This window comes from Mesoplodon densirostris, chromosome 2, assembly GCF_025265405.1.
Source record: "Mesoplodon densirostris isolate mMesDen1 chromosome 2, mMesDen1 primary haplotype, whole genome shotgun sequence".
NCBI lineage: Eukaryota > Metazoa > Chordata > Mammalia > Artiodactyla > Ziphiidae > Mesoplodon > Mesoplodon densirostris.
Window position 1 is genome coordinate 43575824 of NC_082662.1, and position 20290 is coordinate 43596113.

General features: G+C 36.9%; 1 protein-coding gene across 1 annotated transcript in view; it reads right to left on the reverse strand.

The window, feature by feature from the left end:
• The window catches only part of FAF1 (Fas associated factor 1), a 479002-nt gene that overhangs the window by 315933 nt on the left and 142779 nt on the right, over window positions 1–20290 (reverse strand). Inside the window, exon 3 of the mRNA XM_060089778.1 lies at window positions 96–142. Within this exon, the coding sequence (XP_059945761.1) occupies window positions 96–142 (47 nt within the window). The remainder of the gene's footprint in view (window positions 1–95; window positions 143–20290) is intronic.

Here is a 20290-nt window from a genome sequence, read left to right on the forward strand (position 1 = left end):
GTGCTCTATCAAAAAGTGAAACCAAAAAAATTAACAACTGTCTCTTTTTTGCTTTGTTAAATTCTCATTTTACTACTAAGTACCTTATAACATACCTTCTCAGAATGCCATTTTCCTGGGGTATTACACCATTGATAGCTGCCTGCAAACAAAAAACAGAGAAGACATTTAAAGAAACAGAAAAATGCTCAGGGGTGGAGTGGAGTGGGGTGGAAAACACTGTAAAGGAAAATAAGTATACTTTGAAATTTTAAACAAAATAATAAGTGTTTCCTTAGTGATAAAAAATATTCTCCATTAAATGTTTTTCTCCCTCTCTATAATAAAACTATGTTTTAGATAATTTAAAAAACATACAGGGCCTCCCTGGTGGCGCAAGTGGTTGAGAGTCCGCCTGCCGATGCAGGGGATATGGGTTCGTGCCCCGGTCTGGGAGGATCCCATATGCCGCGGAGCGGCTGGGCCTGTGAGCCATGGCCGCTGAGCCTGCGCGTCCGGAGCCTGCGCGTCCGGAGCCTGTGCTCCGCAACGGGGGAGGCCACAACAGTGAGAGGCCTGCATACGGCAAAAAAAAAAAAAAAAAACCATACATTTGGCATCTAATATCTCCAAATCTTGAGTCATAAAAAGCTTAATTCCACAGTCCTCATTCAAGCAAAACACCCACAGAACCAATGTTTAAGGGTGTTAGAACAAGTAAAATCAGTACCTTAAAGTAATCTTTTAACATTATTTCCTTCCTCAGATTGAGAGAAGCAAGATATAAAATCACAAATGAAAAATGCCAATACGAATTTTAAAATTAACTCAGGAATTAAATTCATTGTGTTTTGTTACAATCATTATTCTTAAAGAAAAGAATACTTAGAAGGAAAAAATGTATCAAAAGGTCTTTGATAAACACACCACAATTACATCAGGTTACAAAAGGAGCATGAGCATCCCTGGGGGAGTCTCCTTAAATAAAACATTCCTGAAATTGGTCTCTAAGCTAACAAGTCACCAATTACCTAGAACACAGGTAAACACATGTGCCATGATTTGGACATTTTTGAAGGCTACTAAGCAAACAGGCTGTTACTTCCTGGATTGTGGGTACGTCATTACAGTGTAATAAAGAAGATTCTCTGGAGGAAAATAATGACTCTTCCAACTTTGCCTTTGCATTGTAACAACTTCTTCCCTCCCCTTTCCCATCCACATCCACATCAAAATGGGAGGAGGGGGGAAGCTAACACTTGGATGTTTTATCAGCTGTGTGGAGATCAACTGCAAAAAGGAGTTTGTGTATTTTGTGAAACGTTAACTTAAATTTTTGCCAGAGGTAGGTCAGGTTTACAAAGTTATACTGTTGAATGGAAACAAAGTAGAGTGTAAGATACTTGCTATGAATTTTGAAAGTTTTAACGCTTCACTGGCAAAAATCAAAGAAATCCACAGATTATTAAAGACAGTGGATACCACAGAACCCTGACAACTCTGGAGGCTCAGAAATCCTTAGAGTCAAGGAAATGCTAAAATCAGTTTTCAAAGCCACAAATTCAATAGAAGCATCCCTGCCTGGTGCCAGGTCAATTATCCCTTTTCTGTTGACGGCAATGGTTCCACATACAAATATCTTCTTTGTTAAAAAATAGAAAATGGTCAGAGAATATTCTATGATGTTGGAAAAGAAACAAAATACCAGAGTTTCGAAAGATTTTGTTCAAATTTTCACTAGGGAATGCCAAGGTATAATGGAAAGAACACTAAGAATTTATAAAGTCCAAAATTTCAATCTAGATTCTCCCATTTATTACTTTGACGACCTTAGTATATATTCTATACTCATTGAACCTCCCTGAGCCTCAGTTTCCTCATCTGTATGAGTAAATACTACATTTTCAGCCAAAATGGCCCTGCCTTTTTGTTCCTTAAAGGCATCAAGTTTTTTGTTTATTTCTTAGGGCCTTTTAAGATACTATATCTGCATGGAATGCCCTTTTCCCTATTCTTTGTCTGGCTGAATCTCAATCATCATAATTGATGTTTTTGTTAGATATACTTTTTCCAAAAATTCTTCTCCAATCAACACCCCCCCAATAGGTTTACTCTCACAAAGAACCCTGTACTTTTTCTTCATAGCAATTGATAATTACTTACTTAGTGATTATTTGTTTTATGTCTGCCTTTCTCACTAGACTGTAGTCTCCATGATGCAAGAGATGATATCAATTTTGTTCACCACTTTATTCCTGCTGCCTGGCACAATGCCAGTATATAAAAGGCACTCAATAATCACTTGCTAAATGAATGATGCTAGAGGAGTACAAAGAAAAGCAGCACAGTGGAGACTTGCTTAAGGCTCACAGAAAGCTTCCTGGATGAAATAATGTCTCAACTAAGACTGAAGGGTAAATGAAAAGTAGCAAGATGGGGAAGGGGGCAATACTATTCAGAAGGTACCAGGACACACCTCCACTTTCTTTTTTAAATATTTATTTATTTATTTATTTTGGCTGTGCCATGTCTTAGTTGCGGCATGCAGACTCTTAGTTTTGGCCTCCTTAGTTGCAGCATGTGCACTCTTAGTTGCGGCCTGCATGCGGGATCTAGTTCCCCGACCAGGGATCGAACCCAGGCCCCCCACATTGGGAGTGCATAGTCTTACCCACTGGACCACCAAGGAAGTCCCCACGCCTTCACTTTCAACCCTTTTCCTCTTCTAAGATCTTATATTATTTTAAATAATGTATTTGCTTTGGGATAGAATGTTAATCCCTGACCTCAACCTTATGTACATAATAAACTCTGTACATAAATAAGTAAAATGTAATTCAGAATGAAGATACAATAAAAGTATGATTTGCTAAAGAAATATAGGATAGGGAGAGTGCTTTTTGACTGTGAGGATTAAGGAAAGTTTCAGAAAAGGGACAGCATTTAATATGGACACTGAATAATGGGTAGATGTAGAAGCAAAGGAAAATTTCAGATGAATTCGACTTTGAACAATGTTACCTTTGAGGTAATAGTAGGATATCATTTGTTGACTTCACAAATATGTACTGCAGTTGACCCTTGAACTACACAGGTTTGAACCACACACAGGTCCACTAATATTTGGTTTGTTGTTGTTGTTTGCAATAAATACATTCGACGGTACTACAATCCACAGTTAGCTAAATTCGAGGATGCAGAACCACTCGGAGACTTGAGCTTGAGCATCTGTGGACTTTGGTATCCCCAGGGGCACCGGGAAGAGATCCCTCACGGATACGGAGGAATGACTGTAATTGCCAACTATGTACCAGATATATTAATGGACATAACATAGCATGTCTACTAGCATGGAAAAAAATCCATTCAACAATTAATTTTACTATGAGAAGTTCAGGTAATATCCAAAAGGAGACAAAAAGTAATTTTAAAAATCAGAGCCAGATTAAGTAAAACACCTGCTTATTTGAAGCCCTAGAAATACTTTAATTCCCTCCCTCCTTTACTCTCTGGTGAAGAAAAGTGAGACAAAGAATCTTGGGGAATTCATATATGTAAAAAAAAGAGAAGAGAAAGCTAGAAACAAAACAAAACAATAAAAATGGAAGGGTCAGATAGAAAGGGAAGGACCAGGAATATGTCATAGAGAGGCAATGAAGGTACTATAAGGAGGGATTAGACAAAATAAAAAATGTGAAAATAGTCTAATATAATGAGGCCTAAGAAGAGACTGTTAGACATATTTGAAAACAGTTTTAGCAAAAACTATATCATAAAAGGCTAAGAAATACAAGGGAAATAAGAAAGTAAGTAAAACTGATTCTTGAAACAATATGAAAAGTATAAAGATAGGACCTGCAAGAAGAATGGCTTCGATAAGTTTTTGTTTTCCTTTTTTTTTTTAAAGAATAGTGATTTCTTGAGTTCAAAGAGAATTCATGGAAAGGGAAACAATAAAGACTCAAGAAATAAAGGGTAAAATTAAAAGTTTGGTTCAACAAACTTACCAAAGGCCTATTCATTGCCAGGCACCATGCTAGACTTTGGGTATGCTTGGTACCTGATCTAGGGCTCAGGAGAGCACAGATAGAGGGGATACCTTTAGAAAAGGGATTAGATTTAGAAAAACCTAGATTATAGACTAGAAATGATACTGATCACATAAGAACCACGTTATCATTCGCTAAATGTAAAAAATCCCATTGTTAATTTGTTTTTGTTTTTTGGCTAGGAAGATATTATATCTCTCATTCTACAAACAGGAATATAATAATAGGGAATGATTAAATATTTGGCCAAAGAAACAGAGAATAAACACAATATTTCTATTTCTGGGACCGACCCAAACACACTACAGTGGATCTTCAGCAGACTGCAACATATTTAAAAAACAGTATCTTGCCTTGACCTAGCTTATGGTAGTATGAAAATCCATTTTGGTATAACTATTATTGCTTTTATGCTAATTATGTCCATGACATTTTTAATCAGTTAATTTACCACAATTAGAATCCCAGCCTCCAAGTTCTCTTTAGCAAAACTTGACAACACCCTCTGAATCGTTATTTCTCAGAGTCCACTGGAAGACATGTGAGGTATGTTTAAAGTACAGTGGAAGTCAAGGTCAGAGGTGGCTGTAAGAAATATTCTTATCTTCAGCCTTAACAGAAGGAGAAAACCATGACACTCATGGTGGGCTTTAGACCTTTTGGGGGAAGGGAAATGGCAAACTGGTAGATTATAAAACTACAGCATCATAAATAAATAAATAAATAAATAAAATTTGAAAACTACATCATCTGATATAAATCATCCCCTACACATATAGAAAATCTTGGCTTTGGTCTTTTTATATTTTTAAACAAATGACCCCTAAAGAAAATGCCAATGAGATATCTTGAGAGGGGAGGGAGAAGAGACAGGGATGTACAGACCGCATCCAAAAACTTCAATGATAACTTCTGAGTAAAGGAGTTGTAGTAACAATAAAGGTGGCTAACATTATATAGTTTTTACTAGGTGCTATGTACTCTCTAGGTGCTTTACTCATATTAGATCATTTAACTCTCATATTACCCCCTCATTTTACAAATGAGGACACCAAGAAAACACAGTGGGAAATCGTGACAACACTGGCTAGGCAAGAGATGAAAGAAAAAAATGACGAATTTCAAAATTTGCTCTTTGAAAGACACCTCTAAGAAAATGAAAAGGTAAGTCACGGACTGGGAAAAGTATTTGCTATGTATAAATGTCCAAGAAGGGATTTATATTCAGAATATAAAAAGAATTCTTATAACTCAATAAGATGACAAACAAGTCAGTAAGAAAATGGGCAAAAGATTTGAACAGAAACTTTTCAAAAAAAGATATATGAATAGCCAATAAGCATATAAAAAGCTGTTCACATTAAATAGTCATCATAGAAATGCAAATTAAAACCATGATAAGAGACCACCACATACCTAATAAAATGGCTAAAATTAAATAGGATGATACAAGTTTTGGCAATAACACTGAACAACAGAAAGTCTCATATATTGTACAATCACTTTCAAAACTGTTTTATATATAAAGGTAAACATATAACCTAGCAATATTACTTTTAAGTATTTATCTAAAAGAAATAAAAACATATTTCCCAAAGACTTGTATACTAATGTTCATGGCAGCTTTAATCACAATACCCAATAACTAGAAGCAGCCCAAATGCCCAACAACAGGTAAATGTTGTTTTGGGTGTACCACAGTGTCTGGGTGCAATGGAACACTACTCAGCAATAAAAAGGAACATACTACAGATACATTCAACTACATGGGTACATCTCAAAAACATTATGCTAAATGAATGAAGTCAGACACGAGAAAATACTATATGATTTCAGGTATGTGTTACTCTAGGAAAGACTATTTTAATCTCTAGTTAAAGAAGGCAGATAGATAAAGGATTCCTTAGGATCAGTGGGGAATGGTATGGAAGGGACAATAGGGAAATTTAGGGATAATGACTGTGGTGGTGGTAGTAATGTAGGTACTTACATCTGTTGAAACTCATCAAATTGTACACTTAAAAGGGGTTCATTTTATTATCAATAAAGTTAATTTTTAAAAAGAGAACCACAAAGAAATCTGCTTCAAACACACTAAAGTGGTTGAAATTAAAAAGACTAACACCACCAAATGATGGTGAGGATTTGGAGGACTAGAACTCTCACACATTGCTGATGGGAATGTAAAATGGCACAACCACTTTGGAAACAGTTTGATAGTTTTATATAAAGTTAAACAAACACTTAACATATAGTACCACAATTCCACTCTTAGGAATTTACCCAAGAGAAATAAAAACATATGTCCACTGAAGACTAGTATATAAATATTCATAGACACTTTATTCATAATACCAAAACACTAGATACAACCAAAATATCCATCAACCAATGAATAAACAAGACTGTGGCATATTCACACAAAGGACTGTTATTCAATAATAAAAATGAATTTCTGATACATGCAACAATATGGATGAACCTCAAATATTATGTTGAGTAAACAATGCCAGACACAATAGATTGCATAGTATGATTCCATTTATATGAAGTTTTAGAACAGACAAAACTACCAAAATGTGGCAATATAAATCAGATCAATGATTGCCTGCAGCAGCGTTGAGGGTTACTGACAGGAAAAGAGAACAAATTTTCTAATACGATGGAAATCTTGAAGGGAGGGGGACTGGATACACAATGTATACATACACAATGTGTACATGTATCAAAACTCATAGAGTTGTATACAATTAAAATCTGTATACATATATAAATTAGTCATTGACAAAGTTGATTTAACAAAAGAACACTAAAACTCCGGTTTAATTCAGTTTCATGAAACACTAGAAAAATGCAATCTCAGATGCATATATTGTCCCATTAGCTATTATTGTGCCCCATCTGTGGTTTGTACCAGCCCATCATCACTTCCCTCTTTCCTTTTGATACAGATCATGTGTTTCTTTTGGAGAACTACTACTCCTGCCTCATCCCATGTGATACTGAAAATATATTAATCATGGTGACTCAATCTAGACCAATCAGGCTCTTCTGGGAATGTGGCTCTTGAACGAGTGACTAACTAGTTGAAGATGTGTCCTGACAACGGCGCTCAGTGGTAAGTTTCTGACAGAGCAACTCGGCTTACTGGTTTTCCTAAGACTTGGTTTGGTTGTTCAAGCTTTCTTTCAAATGTGTGAGCTTCTCAGCAACCTTCCAATAAACCCTGCTTCCTATCCTCCCTCCCAAATTCTACTTTGTATTCAAAGACTGATAAACCAAGATTAGATGAGGTTACATGACAAACTCAACACAATACACGTTAAGTTACTAACAGACCACCATTTTTCCAGTCTTCAACAATTATGTCATAGCATTATCATTAGCTTAATTCTTATAGCAGTCTCCTCAGCTGGTCAATCTCTAAATTAATTACTGATTGCAGATCAGTGAAACTAAACACTTAATACATTTCAAATATAAGAATTTATAAACAAGTAGAGAAAGAAAACCTGTTAAATTTTAAAATTTATGAAAATAGAAATGACAAATACATTTTCATTATATATAATCATATATATATATATTATTACTAGATAGAATAGTATAGGCAACTCTGCATGTTCCACATATTTAGAAAGCCTGTGAACTAGAATAATTATGATTAGAATATTAGCATTGTTTCTATCTCTTGAAAATATTTAAAGTATAGAAAAATGCTTTCTAAATTCGTGCACTTTTGTTTAATTTGAAATCATTACTCTATGGTATGTCAGATTTCAAGTATTTTCAAAATATCTAAATAATAGGTGTCAAACCCACAAAGTACTAGTATTTTAGCATTTACAATTCTGATCTTGCCATCAAGTGAATTCTTCCAACAAAACCCAGGCTTTCTCTTCTCCATAATCAAGGCAGCGTTTTAGACACTGGAGGGAATACAGGATGACAAGACACATTCCTCCCAAGTTGAGCAGTTACAGAAACAATTTCAATCCAGCATGAGAAACAGTATGGGATCACAAAGGAAGGAATGCTTACTGTGTACTAGTAGAGCTCAAGACCCAGACTTGAATCAGTTTCTCCAAGAAAATTTAACTGACTCACACCACCTTTTTCTCAATGACTTTTCATTGTGTTGTACTGACACAGCAATCATTCTCTTATTCATGCATTCGAATACTGCATTCATTCATTCATTCTACCATTATAACCCATTCAACAAATATTTAATTACTAACCTGAAACTATTCTAAGTACTGAGGAAAAAACAGTTGTGAATAAGACAGAATCATCCTCCTCTCATGTTTTTGCCATAAATTGGGTCAATGAGAAATTCTGAAAGAGACCATCATCTTACAGCTGTGAATTGTGGAATTTTCACCTTTGACCTTGTATGGGGAAAGAACGCACCACAGTCTACTACAACTCTACTTCATTTCTGACACCATATGTGTGGGTTTTCCACACATCAAGCAATTCTGTAACACCAGGTAGGTGTCCTTGTAACTTAACTCAATTCTGACACTATCTTCCTAGAGATAGAATCAGATCCCACAAGTTAAGGGCTCAGTCCCACAAGACAGTTCCTATTTCAGATGCTAATCGCAAGTTCAGGTTGTCACCTGTGCTTCTGACCAACCAGCTATAAATCGGAGATTTCCACAACCCTCTCCCCAATTCGATTAATTTGCTAGACTGGCTCATACAACTCAGGAAAACATTTTACTTACTAGATTACCAGCTTATTATAAAAGGATATAACTCAAGAACAGCAGATGGAAGAGATGAATAGGGTGAGGTATGTGGGAAGGGACACAGAGCTTCATGCTCTCTCCAGGCATGCTACCCTCCTATGTGTTCACCAGCCCAGAAGCTCCCCCAACCTGTACTACTGGTATTTTTACAAATGCTTCAACATGTAGGCATGATCGATCATTAACTCAATCTCCAGCCCCCTCCCCTTCCTAGAGGATAGGAGGTGGAACTGAAATTTCCAAGCTTCTAATCATGGCTTGGTCTTTCTGGTGACTGGCCCCTTTCCTGAAGTTATTCACAAGCCCAAGAGTCTCCTCATTAAAACAAAAGACACACCTATCACCCAGGAAGTTCCAAGGGATCTGGGAGCTCTTTGTCAGCAACCAGGGTCAAAGACCAAATATTAAAACAAAAAATCCTACTCTTATCACTTAGGAAATTACAAGGGTTTTAGAAGCTCTGTGCCAGGAACCAGGACAGACCAATATAAATCTCTATTATTTCACAAACCTCATTAATATGATGTTAACGAAGTGAGCTATGAGAAAGAGATCTCTTTTGGGATGAAAATTTCCCCAGCTACAGATGTGACCGGGCAAAGAAACAATAGATTTAAGTGTCCACACTAAAGAAATACCATGAGATTATGGCTAGAAGATGCTTAATACCATTTCCCCCTCTTTCTTTCTGGGCAGAAAGGAAAATCATTTTTCATAAATAATTATTTAATTTTTCATATCTGTAACAGACCATTTCCAACAATCTGCTATATTTAAATTCTTCTAAATGTACCTTCAAATTCCTATTTTCCAAACACATTAATCACTATGATACTCTTCTCTAAATTTTTCTCAAGTACTCCACTGTATGACACCAAAGCTGATGACTCTTTCCTCCATTTATTATGGACTTCAATAGAGAAACATATAAGATACTCTAAAGGCAAAAAAGTGGAAGTACTGTGAATGTTCGGAGAAAAGCTGGGAAGAAAGGATGATATTTGAATCAAGTATTAAAACAAGGCTCTTCTAGGGAAAAGAAATTTGACTGAGAGCATTCAGGAAGAGTTTTTTTTTTTTTTTTTTTAAGTGCAATGTATGAATCTACTTAGTCTACCCAGGAAGCTAAAAGTAGTTCTGTGTGGCTTCAGCAATGGTTTGCATCAGGAAGCAGTGAGAGGCCGGCTGGAAAATTAAGTAAGAGTTAGATTATGAGAGGCAGGATAAAGGCATTAATAGTTTTACTTAATCTGAAGATAATGGGGAGGCAACTGCTGCAACTCAAATTTACCTTTTAGGAAAATCATGTGGGTAGCACTGCGAGGTGTGAATTGAAAAGGAAAAAAATGCTGGAAATGATGTCCAGGCTTCTGACTTGGGTGACTGCTCCTGCCCCAGTCCTCTCAATCATTAAAAATGGCATGCAATTCTAATGATTCCATTGCTCAAGTCAAAAATCATGTAGTCATCCTCAATTCTTCTTTCTCACATACTCCACATCCAATCTATGACGAATTCTTTATTCTATGTCCAAAATGTAGAATCTCACCAACCTTCTCTGCTTCCACCCTGGTCTAAATCATCATCTTTCCTCTGGGGTAGTATTCCAATAGTCTCCAAACATCCTTGCCCCACACACTTGCTCCCTATTCACATAGCAGCCAGCATGATGCTTATAAATGTCAAGCCAAATAAAACCCTTTTCCTACTCAAAATACTCTTATACCTTCCCATATCATCAGAATCGAAGTCAAAGTCCTTATTCTGACCTTATAAGACTACATATTCTGGCTCCAGCTCACTCGCTCTCTCTCTCTCTCTCTCTCTCTCTCTCTGACATCATCTTCTACTAACCCCACTGAGTTGTTCTGGTTTCCTTACAATTTCCTGCACAAGCCAAGCATGCTCCCACATTAAACTCCTTAACTTATTCTTCCCTTTGTCTGGAATGCTATTCCTTTAGATAACCACATACCTCACTCCCTCACTTCAGTCAGTTTTCTACTCAACGGTCATCTCAGAGAGGTTTTCCTTAACCCTACTGTCTACTTGTTTGTTATCTGTCTTTCCTGACCAGAATATAAGCTCCAAATAACTTTATTTTGTTCACTGATGTGCCCTCATCATGAACAAAAGGGCCTAGTACCTAGGTGGTGTGAGTTAATATACGCTGAATACACAAGTGAATAAATGAAAATGCCATAGAACATGAGCAAAGGAACAGGCTGTGAAGGATAGGGAGGTTTGAGCCTTCCAGTTTTAGGCATGTTGATTTTAAAGTACACATGGGACATTCACACAGAGATGTCCAATAGATTGTTAAGAATCTTAAAATGTGTGAGTTCGAGATACAGAGTTTGGAGTCATGAGTCATTCACTTTAAACATATTGGGGGAAAACAGAACTACCAAATTTATCCAGCAATCTCACTTCTAGTTATATATCTAAAATAATTAAAATCAGGGTCTCAAAAAATATATTTGTATACTCATGTTCACAGCAACATTATTCACAATAACTAAGAGGTAGAAGCAACCCAAATGTCCAGCAATGGTAATGGATTAAAAAAAAGTGGTACATACAAACAATGAAATATTATGCAGCCTTAAAAAGGAAGGAAATATTGTCACGGGCCACTGTATGGATAAATCGTGAGAACATTGTGCTAGGTGAAATAAGCCAGCCAAAAAATAACAAATACTGTATGATTCCACTTATATAAGGTACCTAGAGTAATCAAATTCATGGAAACTGAAAATACATAGAATGGTGGTTACCAAGAGCTGGGGGGCAAAGGGGGGCTTATAGTTTAATGGGTACAAAGTTTCAGTTTTGCACAATGAAAAAGTTCTAGAGATCTGTTTCTCAACAATGTGTATATATTTAACACTATTGAACTGCATACTTAAAAGTGGTTAAGATGGTATATATTATGTGTCTTATATCTCAATAGTGTTTTTAAAAAGTATTTGCAAAAGTCTTAGGCGTGGATTGAGTTTACCCAAAATGAGAGGTAGCATGAACAAAGAAAAGCCTTCACTGATGGAACCTTTGGAATGCCAACATTTACGTAGCATGTAGGAAATATCGGAGAAAATATTAAACAGAAGTATCAGAGAAGTAGAAGGAGATATATATGGGCACCTGAGCTTCAATACAAACCTCAGTTACAGTTACATATATGCATCAACCAAGTTGTTAATATTGAAATGTTGGCCTGAGAGAATCCACCAGGTATGATAATTTATTGCCATTAATAGAAAACGGATAAAAGGCAGATGGCATGCAAATACTAATTTTTATATATTCATTTTATTTTATTTTTATTTTATTTAGTTATTTATTTTTTGGCCGTGTGGCATGTGGGATCTTAGTTCCCAGACCAGGGATGGAACCTGGGCCCCCTGCATCGGAAGCGTGAAGTCCTAACCACTGGACCACCAGGGAAGTCCCTATATATTAATTTTATATCTTTGTTTTTAAGCAAAGAAAAAAACTACAGTAACAATTCATACTCAGTATTTAGTTCTCTGTGACCTATGATCTACTATAATTTAACTAGGTCAATTAAGGCAATTTCTATGTTCTGTAGTTTAAGTCTGTTTTCAAATCCCGGTTCTATCATATATTTATTACCTGTGTGACTTTCATCACGTTAACTTGACTACTCTAAGATTTAGTTTCCCATCTATAAAGTGGAGGTAATAATACCAACTTATTTCATATGGCTGTTATAAGGATTAAATGAGATAATACAAGAAAAGTACTCTGCAAACGTTAGCCAACATAATTATCCATCCCCATTACATGGTGTTTTTGTTTTAATCAGTTTTGTTATGTGCTGTACATCAGTGGTGCATAAATATCTGCCTCACGCTGGGCTAGAAATCCAGATATATAAAGTCCTGCTCCCAATGATCCAAATTCAGATGGTCTGAAATGAGGCCCAGAAATCTTCCCCCACAACACACAAACTCCTCAAGTGATTCTGATGCACAACAAAGTTTGAGAACAACTATAGAGAGTTTATAGCACACATTTTAGAGACCCATATAAAGTCTGTTAGTCTGCCATTACACACAGAATCTATTATTTCCCCCGAACCCTTTATTACTTTGGAAGCTACTTAATGTCTAAAGGCATAGGTTCTTCATAAACTCACTCACGTTATTAAATATGCTGAAAGTGAGGGTTCTTGAGCCAGAAAGCCGTATATCCCAGCCCCATCATTTACTAGTTGCATAATCTTTAGAAAGTCACTTAATGTCTCTCTGGCTCAGTTCTCTCAACAGTAAAATGCGGGGTGATACTTGCACATTGGGTTTTTATGAAACTTGTTAACATATATAAAATGCTTAAATGGTGTTCAATACATAGTAACATACCCAATAAAGGTGAGCTGCCTTTATTGTAACTGTTGTCATCCTGAGATCTACCCTTGTTTGAAATCACAAATAGTTTTTAATCACAAAATTTTCAAGGCAAGGAAAGGACACTACTTAAAAATAGAAAATTTGGGGCTTCCCTGGTGGCACAGTGGTTGGGAGTCCGCCTGCCGATGCAGGGGACATGGGTTCGTGCCCTGGTCTGGGAAGGTCCCACATGCCGTGGAGCGGCTGGGCCCGTGAGCCGTGGCCACTGGGCCTGCGCGACCGGAGCCTGTGCTCCGCGGCGGGAGAGGCCACGGCAGTGAGAGGCCCACGTAACGCAAAAGAAAAAAAAAAATTTCCACTCATAACACTTACCAAGTGTAGACAACTTATTTCTGGAGATGTTTCCTCTTTCTCTTCACTATTTAAATAATGGTCTACCATCATCAACATACTCTAACAGTTACAGATAAGATGATGAGACTAAAGTAGAAGCGAGTAGTTTAATATCCCCTACAACTAACCCTAAACTCAAATTTCTTTTTATTAATCTTGCTGTTTACTTTTGCAATAGAAAAGAATTCCAATTGGCAATCCTGTAGCAGGTCCTAATAGCAAATATTTGGTTTTAATAAGTGCTAATTTGATTTTTTTTTCAGGGGAAGAACACAGAAAGCAAAACAATTTAAGAAATATAACCATTCCACAATTTGTTTTTAGTCTAGTGCAAAAAAAGTTCACTGAATCTTTCCAAGCAGATATCACTATCAAAATAGCCCAACATGCAGAATCAAGACTGGTGCAAACCAAATTAAAGACAAAGGAATACGAGGGAGATCCTAAGACTACTAATGGTAGCTGAGAGCCTCACCCTTGTCAAATAAATATCTACAGATGAAAAAACAAATAGCAAACTGGGAGAACCACATAGCTAAGATCAAAACGAACTGAGAACCAAGATCTCATTTACTAAAATCAAAATGCAAGAAAGGTAGTTTCTGGTACAGTCACTTTCTTCCCCTAGCTTCTTTACTCTTCCTTAGGCAAGTGGATGGTACTTAGACTCTGGTCAGCGTCACATAAAGGCCTACACAACCTCTCTCTCTTCCACCTATTATAAAATAACTGCCTTCTGCTCTATCCAACAGCTGTGGGAAGAGGAAGGGAGAAATCCACTAATCTGCCTTTTCTAGATTCAACTGGCAAGCTAAAGCACAAAAGAAACAGAAATGTCTGAAGGTTAGCCTTTTGAAGGCTTTATGGAGGTAGACATCCTACAGTATTCAAGGGAAGACTTTTAGTTGGTTGAGCAAAGCCAACAAACCAGATATGCTTTATATTATAAGCAGCAACATAAGGAAAACATTCTTCCTAGTTATCAGCAGTCCTGAATACAGCTACCTCTATTTTGAGACTGATGTTCATCTAAAAATCAATTTAATTCAGGAAAGTAGATTGCAGTTACTCTGTGCAAAGAATTGTAGATAACAAACGGGCAAGACAGCCCAAACCTTGGGAAACCAGGAGGAGAAATAAGAATACAGCATTAAGAAGAATATATAAAGTGTCACTAGATTAATAAATGGCAACTCCATTCTTCCAGTTGGTCCAACCAAAAACCTCAGAGTTATCCTTGACTCTCTCTTTCTCTCACTATTCCCTCCTTCCCCACTCATTAACAAATTCTGATTGCTGAAATGTTAAAACACATTCAGATCCTGATCACATTTCACTGCTATCACTCTGGTCCAAGTCTCCATCTTCTCTCTCCTCCATTATTATAACAGCCTCCTAGTTGATTTCCTGGCTTTGCCCTTGCTCACCTTTAGTGTATTCTTATTTAATAGTAAAGTTATTAGATCATGTCAATGCTCTACTCAAAATCTTCCACTGATATTTTCTCTAGTATAAAAAGACAACATCATTAAGATTCCTTATTCCCTCCCTCACTCCCCTAATCTTTCTAACTTCTCCTCCTCCTCCTTTCCTGAGGCATACTTGTCTCCCTGATGTTCCTGGAAAAATGTCAGGCCTGATTTCTCACGTAAGGATTTTTGTGGTCACTATTCCCCCTGCCTGAAACATTCTTGCCCCCAGATACATGGCTCACTTGCTAATTCCCTTCCTCCAAGTCTTAATCTGTCACCTGTCCACCTTTTCTAAAAACTGCAGACCACCACCCAACATAGTTCACATCCTTCTTCCCTGTTTTATTTTTTTTCCTTAGCATTATCATTTTCCGATACATTATATAATGTTACTTACTTATATTATTTACTGTCTGTCCCCCATTATGAAAATATAAGCTCCATCATGGCAGGGAGTCTTATCTGTTTTGGTTAACTGTTATTTTCCTAGCACTGAGAAGAGAACTTTACATATAGTAAATGCTCAATAAATATTTTCCAGTGAATTTCTGAGTGAAAGTGTTAAGTGAATAAATCTACATTATTAGATGTCTTTTGGGACATTAAGAGGAATGAAGAGGAAAGGGAGCATCTGACATGTGCAAGGCATTATGTAAAGTAATTACACATCATTACCTATCTCATTTAATCCTCACTCTATGAAGCAAGCATGTTAACAGATGAGGAAAATGACATTCTGGAAAATTAAGAGATTGATCCAAAATCACACACAGTAGCATTCAAACTTAGGCCTCTCTGAGTCCAAAAAGTCCTGCTCTTTTCATAAAGCAAGTTGAGGTCTATTTCTTGACAACAACATAGAGGAAAGGGTGTACTTTGAGTATCAGATCAACACAATACAAATCTCTATAATACACTAGCAATACTAATATTTACTATAGTTCCTTGGGTCACTAAGTCTATTTTAGGAACTGAGAAATCAACCCACCTCTGATCTGTGTCTATGTGGAGGAAGGGAAGGTGACAGCTGAGTTGGAGGGCAAGGTGGGGGGGGAGGGGGCTGACTACTACCACCAATATGATTATTCCTAGAAATCTCTGAATTCCTGAGGCTATAGAACATCTTCTAGACTAGTGCTACCCAACAGAACTTTCTGCAGTGATGGAAATATTCTGTATCAGCACTGTATGATATTATAACCATGATCTAGCCCTACATAGCTACTGATCACTTGAAGTATGGCCAGTGTGACCAAGGAATTGAATTATAATTTAATAATTTACATAATTATTAAATTATTCATTTAAACTTAAATACCTACATGGGGTTAGTAGTTTCTGTATTGAACAGCATTGTACTAGACTCTCCATTCCACTTCAACTACCTCTTCACCTTACTCACTAGCTCACTTGTAATACTTTGATCAATTTTAGATGATGACACTGAATACAGGGCAAAATTCTTTTCCCAAAACTATCCCAAAGAAAAGAGGAAACTGCCCTATAGTTGAGTCTTTACAGTATTTTATTTTTGAAGAAAAAAAACTGTTTAGAAAATACACAGAGCCTAGGGCTTCCCTGGTGGTGCAGTGGTTGGGAGTCTGCCTGCCAATGCAGGGGACACGGGTTCAAGCCCTGGTCTGGGAAGATCCCACATGCCGCAGAGCAACTAGCCCCGTGAGCCACAAATACCGAGCCTGCGCGTCTGGAGCCTGTGCTCCGCAACGAGAGGCCGCGATAGTGAGAGGCCCGCGCACCGCGATGAGGAGTGGCCCCCACTTGCCGCAACTGGAGAAAGCCCTCACACAGAAACGAAGAGCCAAAACAGCTATAAATAAATGAATAAATAAATAAAAATTAAAAAAAAAAATACACAGAGCCTAAAACAACTTCAGACAATACTAGTTTTGGACACTGAAAACAGGTTACCAAATGGAGTCAGTTAAAAAGAATGGCAGAAATTCAACAGATTTCCATATTTATTTAGCGGGGGGGGGCAGGTATTGGCTCACAATTAAAACTTTAGATGTCATTATAAATAAGCCCATTAAAGATTACTTGAAAGGGTTTCATTGTAAAGCTCATGAATAGCAAATGAGTTCTTGTGGCTTGATATTAAAATTCCCAGAAAAAGTACCATATCCAGATTTTTTAAGCACTCTATCTCAAATCACTTAAGCAAAAATTAAGATCACGTGCTCTGGAAAACTGAGAGACTATTTCCAGTAATGAGGAAGACACGAACATTTAAAATGCATGTGAAAGGTTTGAATAATGTTTCACTAAATGAGTGTTTTTAAAAAGCAATATTTCTAAAGTAATAGTTTATATTATCTAACTTAAAATACATATGCATAACTTAACAAGCTAAACTTAATGACTATTTCATACACAAGCTTTAAAAAGTTTATATATTCAGGCTAACGAAAATATTTTATTGGGACTTCCCTGGTGGCACAGTGGTTAAGAATCTGCCTGCCAATGCAGGGGACACGGGTTCGAGCCCTGGTCCCGAAAATCCCACATACTGCAGAGCAACTAAGCCCATGAGCCACAACTACTGAGCCCACCTGCTGCAACTACTGAAGCCCATGCGCCTGGAGCCCATGTTCCGGAACAAGAGAAGCCACCGCAATGAGAAGCCCGCACACCACGATGAAGAGTAGCCCCTGCTCGCTGCAACTAGAGAAAGCCCACGTGCAGCAACGAAGACACAACACAGCCATAAATAAATTAATTAATTTATTTAAAAATATTTTTATTATCTTATCATTGGGAAAATGAGAATCATCTCATACTCAGACATATACAATAAACCCTCATTATTTATTTTAAAAGAAGCTAAGCTCATCCACTTCAGTCAATAGTCATGAGGCCCAATGCAAGTCTCTATCCCATACCCTGGGCATTCTCAATCATTCTCACACTCTCTCAATTTTTATTGCCAAAATCTATTTGAAGACAGTTATTTTATGGGCCGTTCACTTAGCACATATTATATTTTGACTTATAATGTTAATCCTTTTTCTCCCAGCTATGTGTTTTGTGTCCTCAATTAGAGTCTAAGCTCCCACAGGCAAGAACAATGTATTACTTCTTTGCATTCATCATAGCACTTAGAGCTGACTGATTTTCTAGAAGATAGGAAAGCTGTGTATCCAGTGCTCCAAATATACAAAAGAATGACCAAACAAAATTGTCTTCAATCTATTATACAACAGATCTGCAGGACAATTACCTCAAGCTCAGTAAATCTGACCAATTTGTACAAGGAAAGCACTACTAAAATCCAGGGTCTTTCCAATCCCAGTTCCTAATTGTTGATCCTCTACTGACTGATTACCATCTTCTTTGCACACTTTAAATATTAGTACTCAGAAATCAAAGTGCTAAAGGAGGTCAAATCATTAAGTTGGTTATATTTTTTTCCTTTTTTAGTCCTACAAACTAACAAGTAAGCTCCCTTCGTAACTTTATGTAACTGAAAGTAATATGCAACTCAATGCTCTGCTTACTTCCACCTAGATGAAAAACTCTTCTCCACACCACTACCCTCTCCCCCTAGCTCCCTTCCACTGGTACTACAGGAAGAGATAGAAGGCAAGAGAAACAGGAAGGTGGAGGAGGGATAATAATAGTTAGTGGCAGCAGAGAATGTACATGTGACCACGGCACATAATTTCATGGTAATGTGTCCACTTTGGGAATGTCTTGGGTAGCAATGGTCAGACAACAGCCCAGACATTTTCATTCAGGAAATAATCAGTATTAACAAAAGATAAGGGCTTATAAATAACCAATGAAGGGAAAAGGCTCCAGGCTGATGAGAATCAAAAGTTCACTAAATCCAAATCTCTTCTTCATTGCTTAGTATCAATAAGGAACAGGAATAAAAGAAATTTATACAGAGAATGCAGCATAGTAATTAATCCCAATTCCAGATTTAGAGACCTAAATTCAGATAACAGGTCTATTGTTGACTGTATGTGTCATCTTAGGCAAGTCATTTGCCCTCCAAATATGCAAAATGAAAGACATTCTAATAATAATACTTATTTCCTAGGGCTGTTGTGAAAATTAATGAGAAAGAAGGATACAAACTACTTAGGACAGAACCTGATATATGGAAAGGACTCAATATGCTTATTTTTTATTTGAAGTAGGAGAGGGTGAGCTTTTCCATTTGGTTTTATAGCTCTGGGCAAGGTATTATGTCAGGTAATAAGAGTGTTGAATTGGAAATCAAGAGATGGGTTCATGTCATGGCTTTCTCAATAACTTGATCTTTGACCCTGGCCAATTTCTTTCTCTCTATGAGCCTTTATGTTACCAAATCTGTAAAAACAAAGGGGTTGGGCTAAATGATCTTGTGTTACTCAGAGTTCTCCAGAGAAAGAGAATTAATAGGATGGAGAGAGAGAGAGAGAGAGAGAGAGAGAGAGAGAGAGAGAGAGAGATAGGAAGAAAGAAATTAATTTTAAGGAACTGGCTCATGCAATTATGGAGGCTGGCAAGTCTAAAATCCGCAGGGTGGACCAGCAGGCTGGAGACCTAGGGAAAAGCCAGTGTTGCAGTTCAAGTATGAAGGCCATCTACTACAGACTTCCCCTTGCTCAGGAGAGGCCTTCAACTGATTGGATGAGGCCTATCAACATTATAGAGAGCAATCTGCTTTACTATGTTCACCAATTTAAATATAAATCTCAACCAAAAACATTCTCACAGAAACATCCAGAATAATGTTTGATCAAATATCTAGGCACTGTGGCCCAGCCAAGTTGACACATAATATTAACAATCACAGATCTCTAGGGTGTTTTCCAGACCTAAGATTCCATAACCTTTGACCTTTGCACCTGTGAAGGTGCTTACTTCATAAAGTCTACTGATATATCCCTAAGGGATTCTTCAGGGAAATTAACCACAACAACAATAAATAAATAAATAAATAAATATATATATATATATGTGTATATATATATATATATATGTATATGTATATGTATATGTATATCAATAAAGTTAAATCCACTTAAATTAACAGGATAACAGGAAAGGAAATGAAGCTGGACTAGATGTAAAATCTCCAATGACTCTTTGTAGGTTTTTAAAACTAGCCACAAATTCTTGGATAACACTCCCATCAAAAAGTGGGCTCTTAAATCTACATAGGCTTGTGACTGCTTTGACCAACAAAGTACAGCAGTAGTACACTACGTGACTTCTCAAACTAGGTAATAAAAGGCTATAGAGCTTCTACGGTTTCC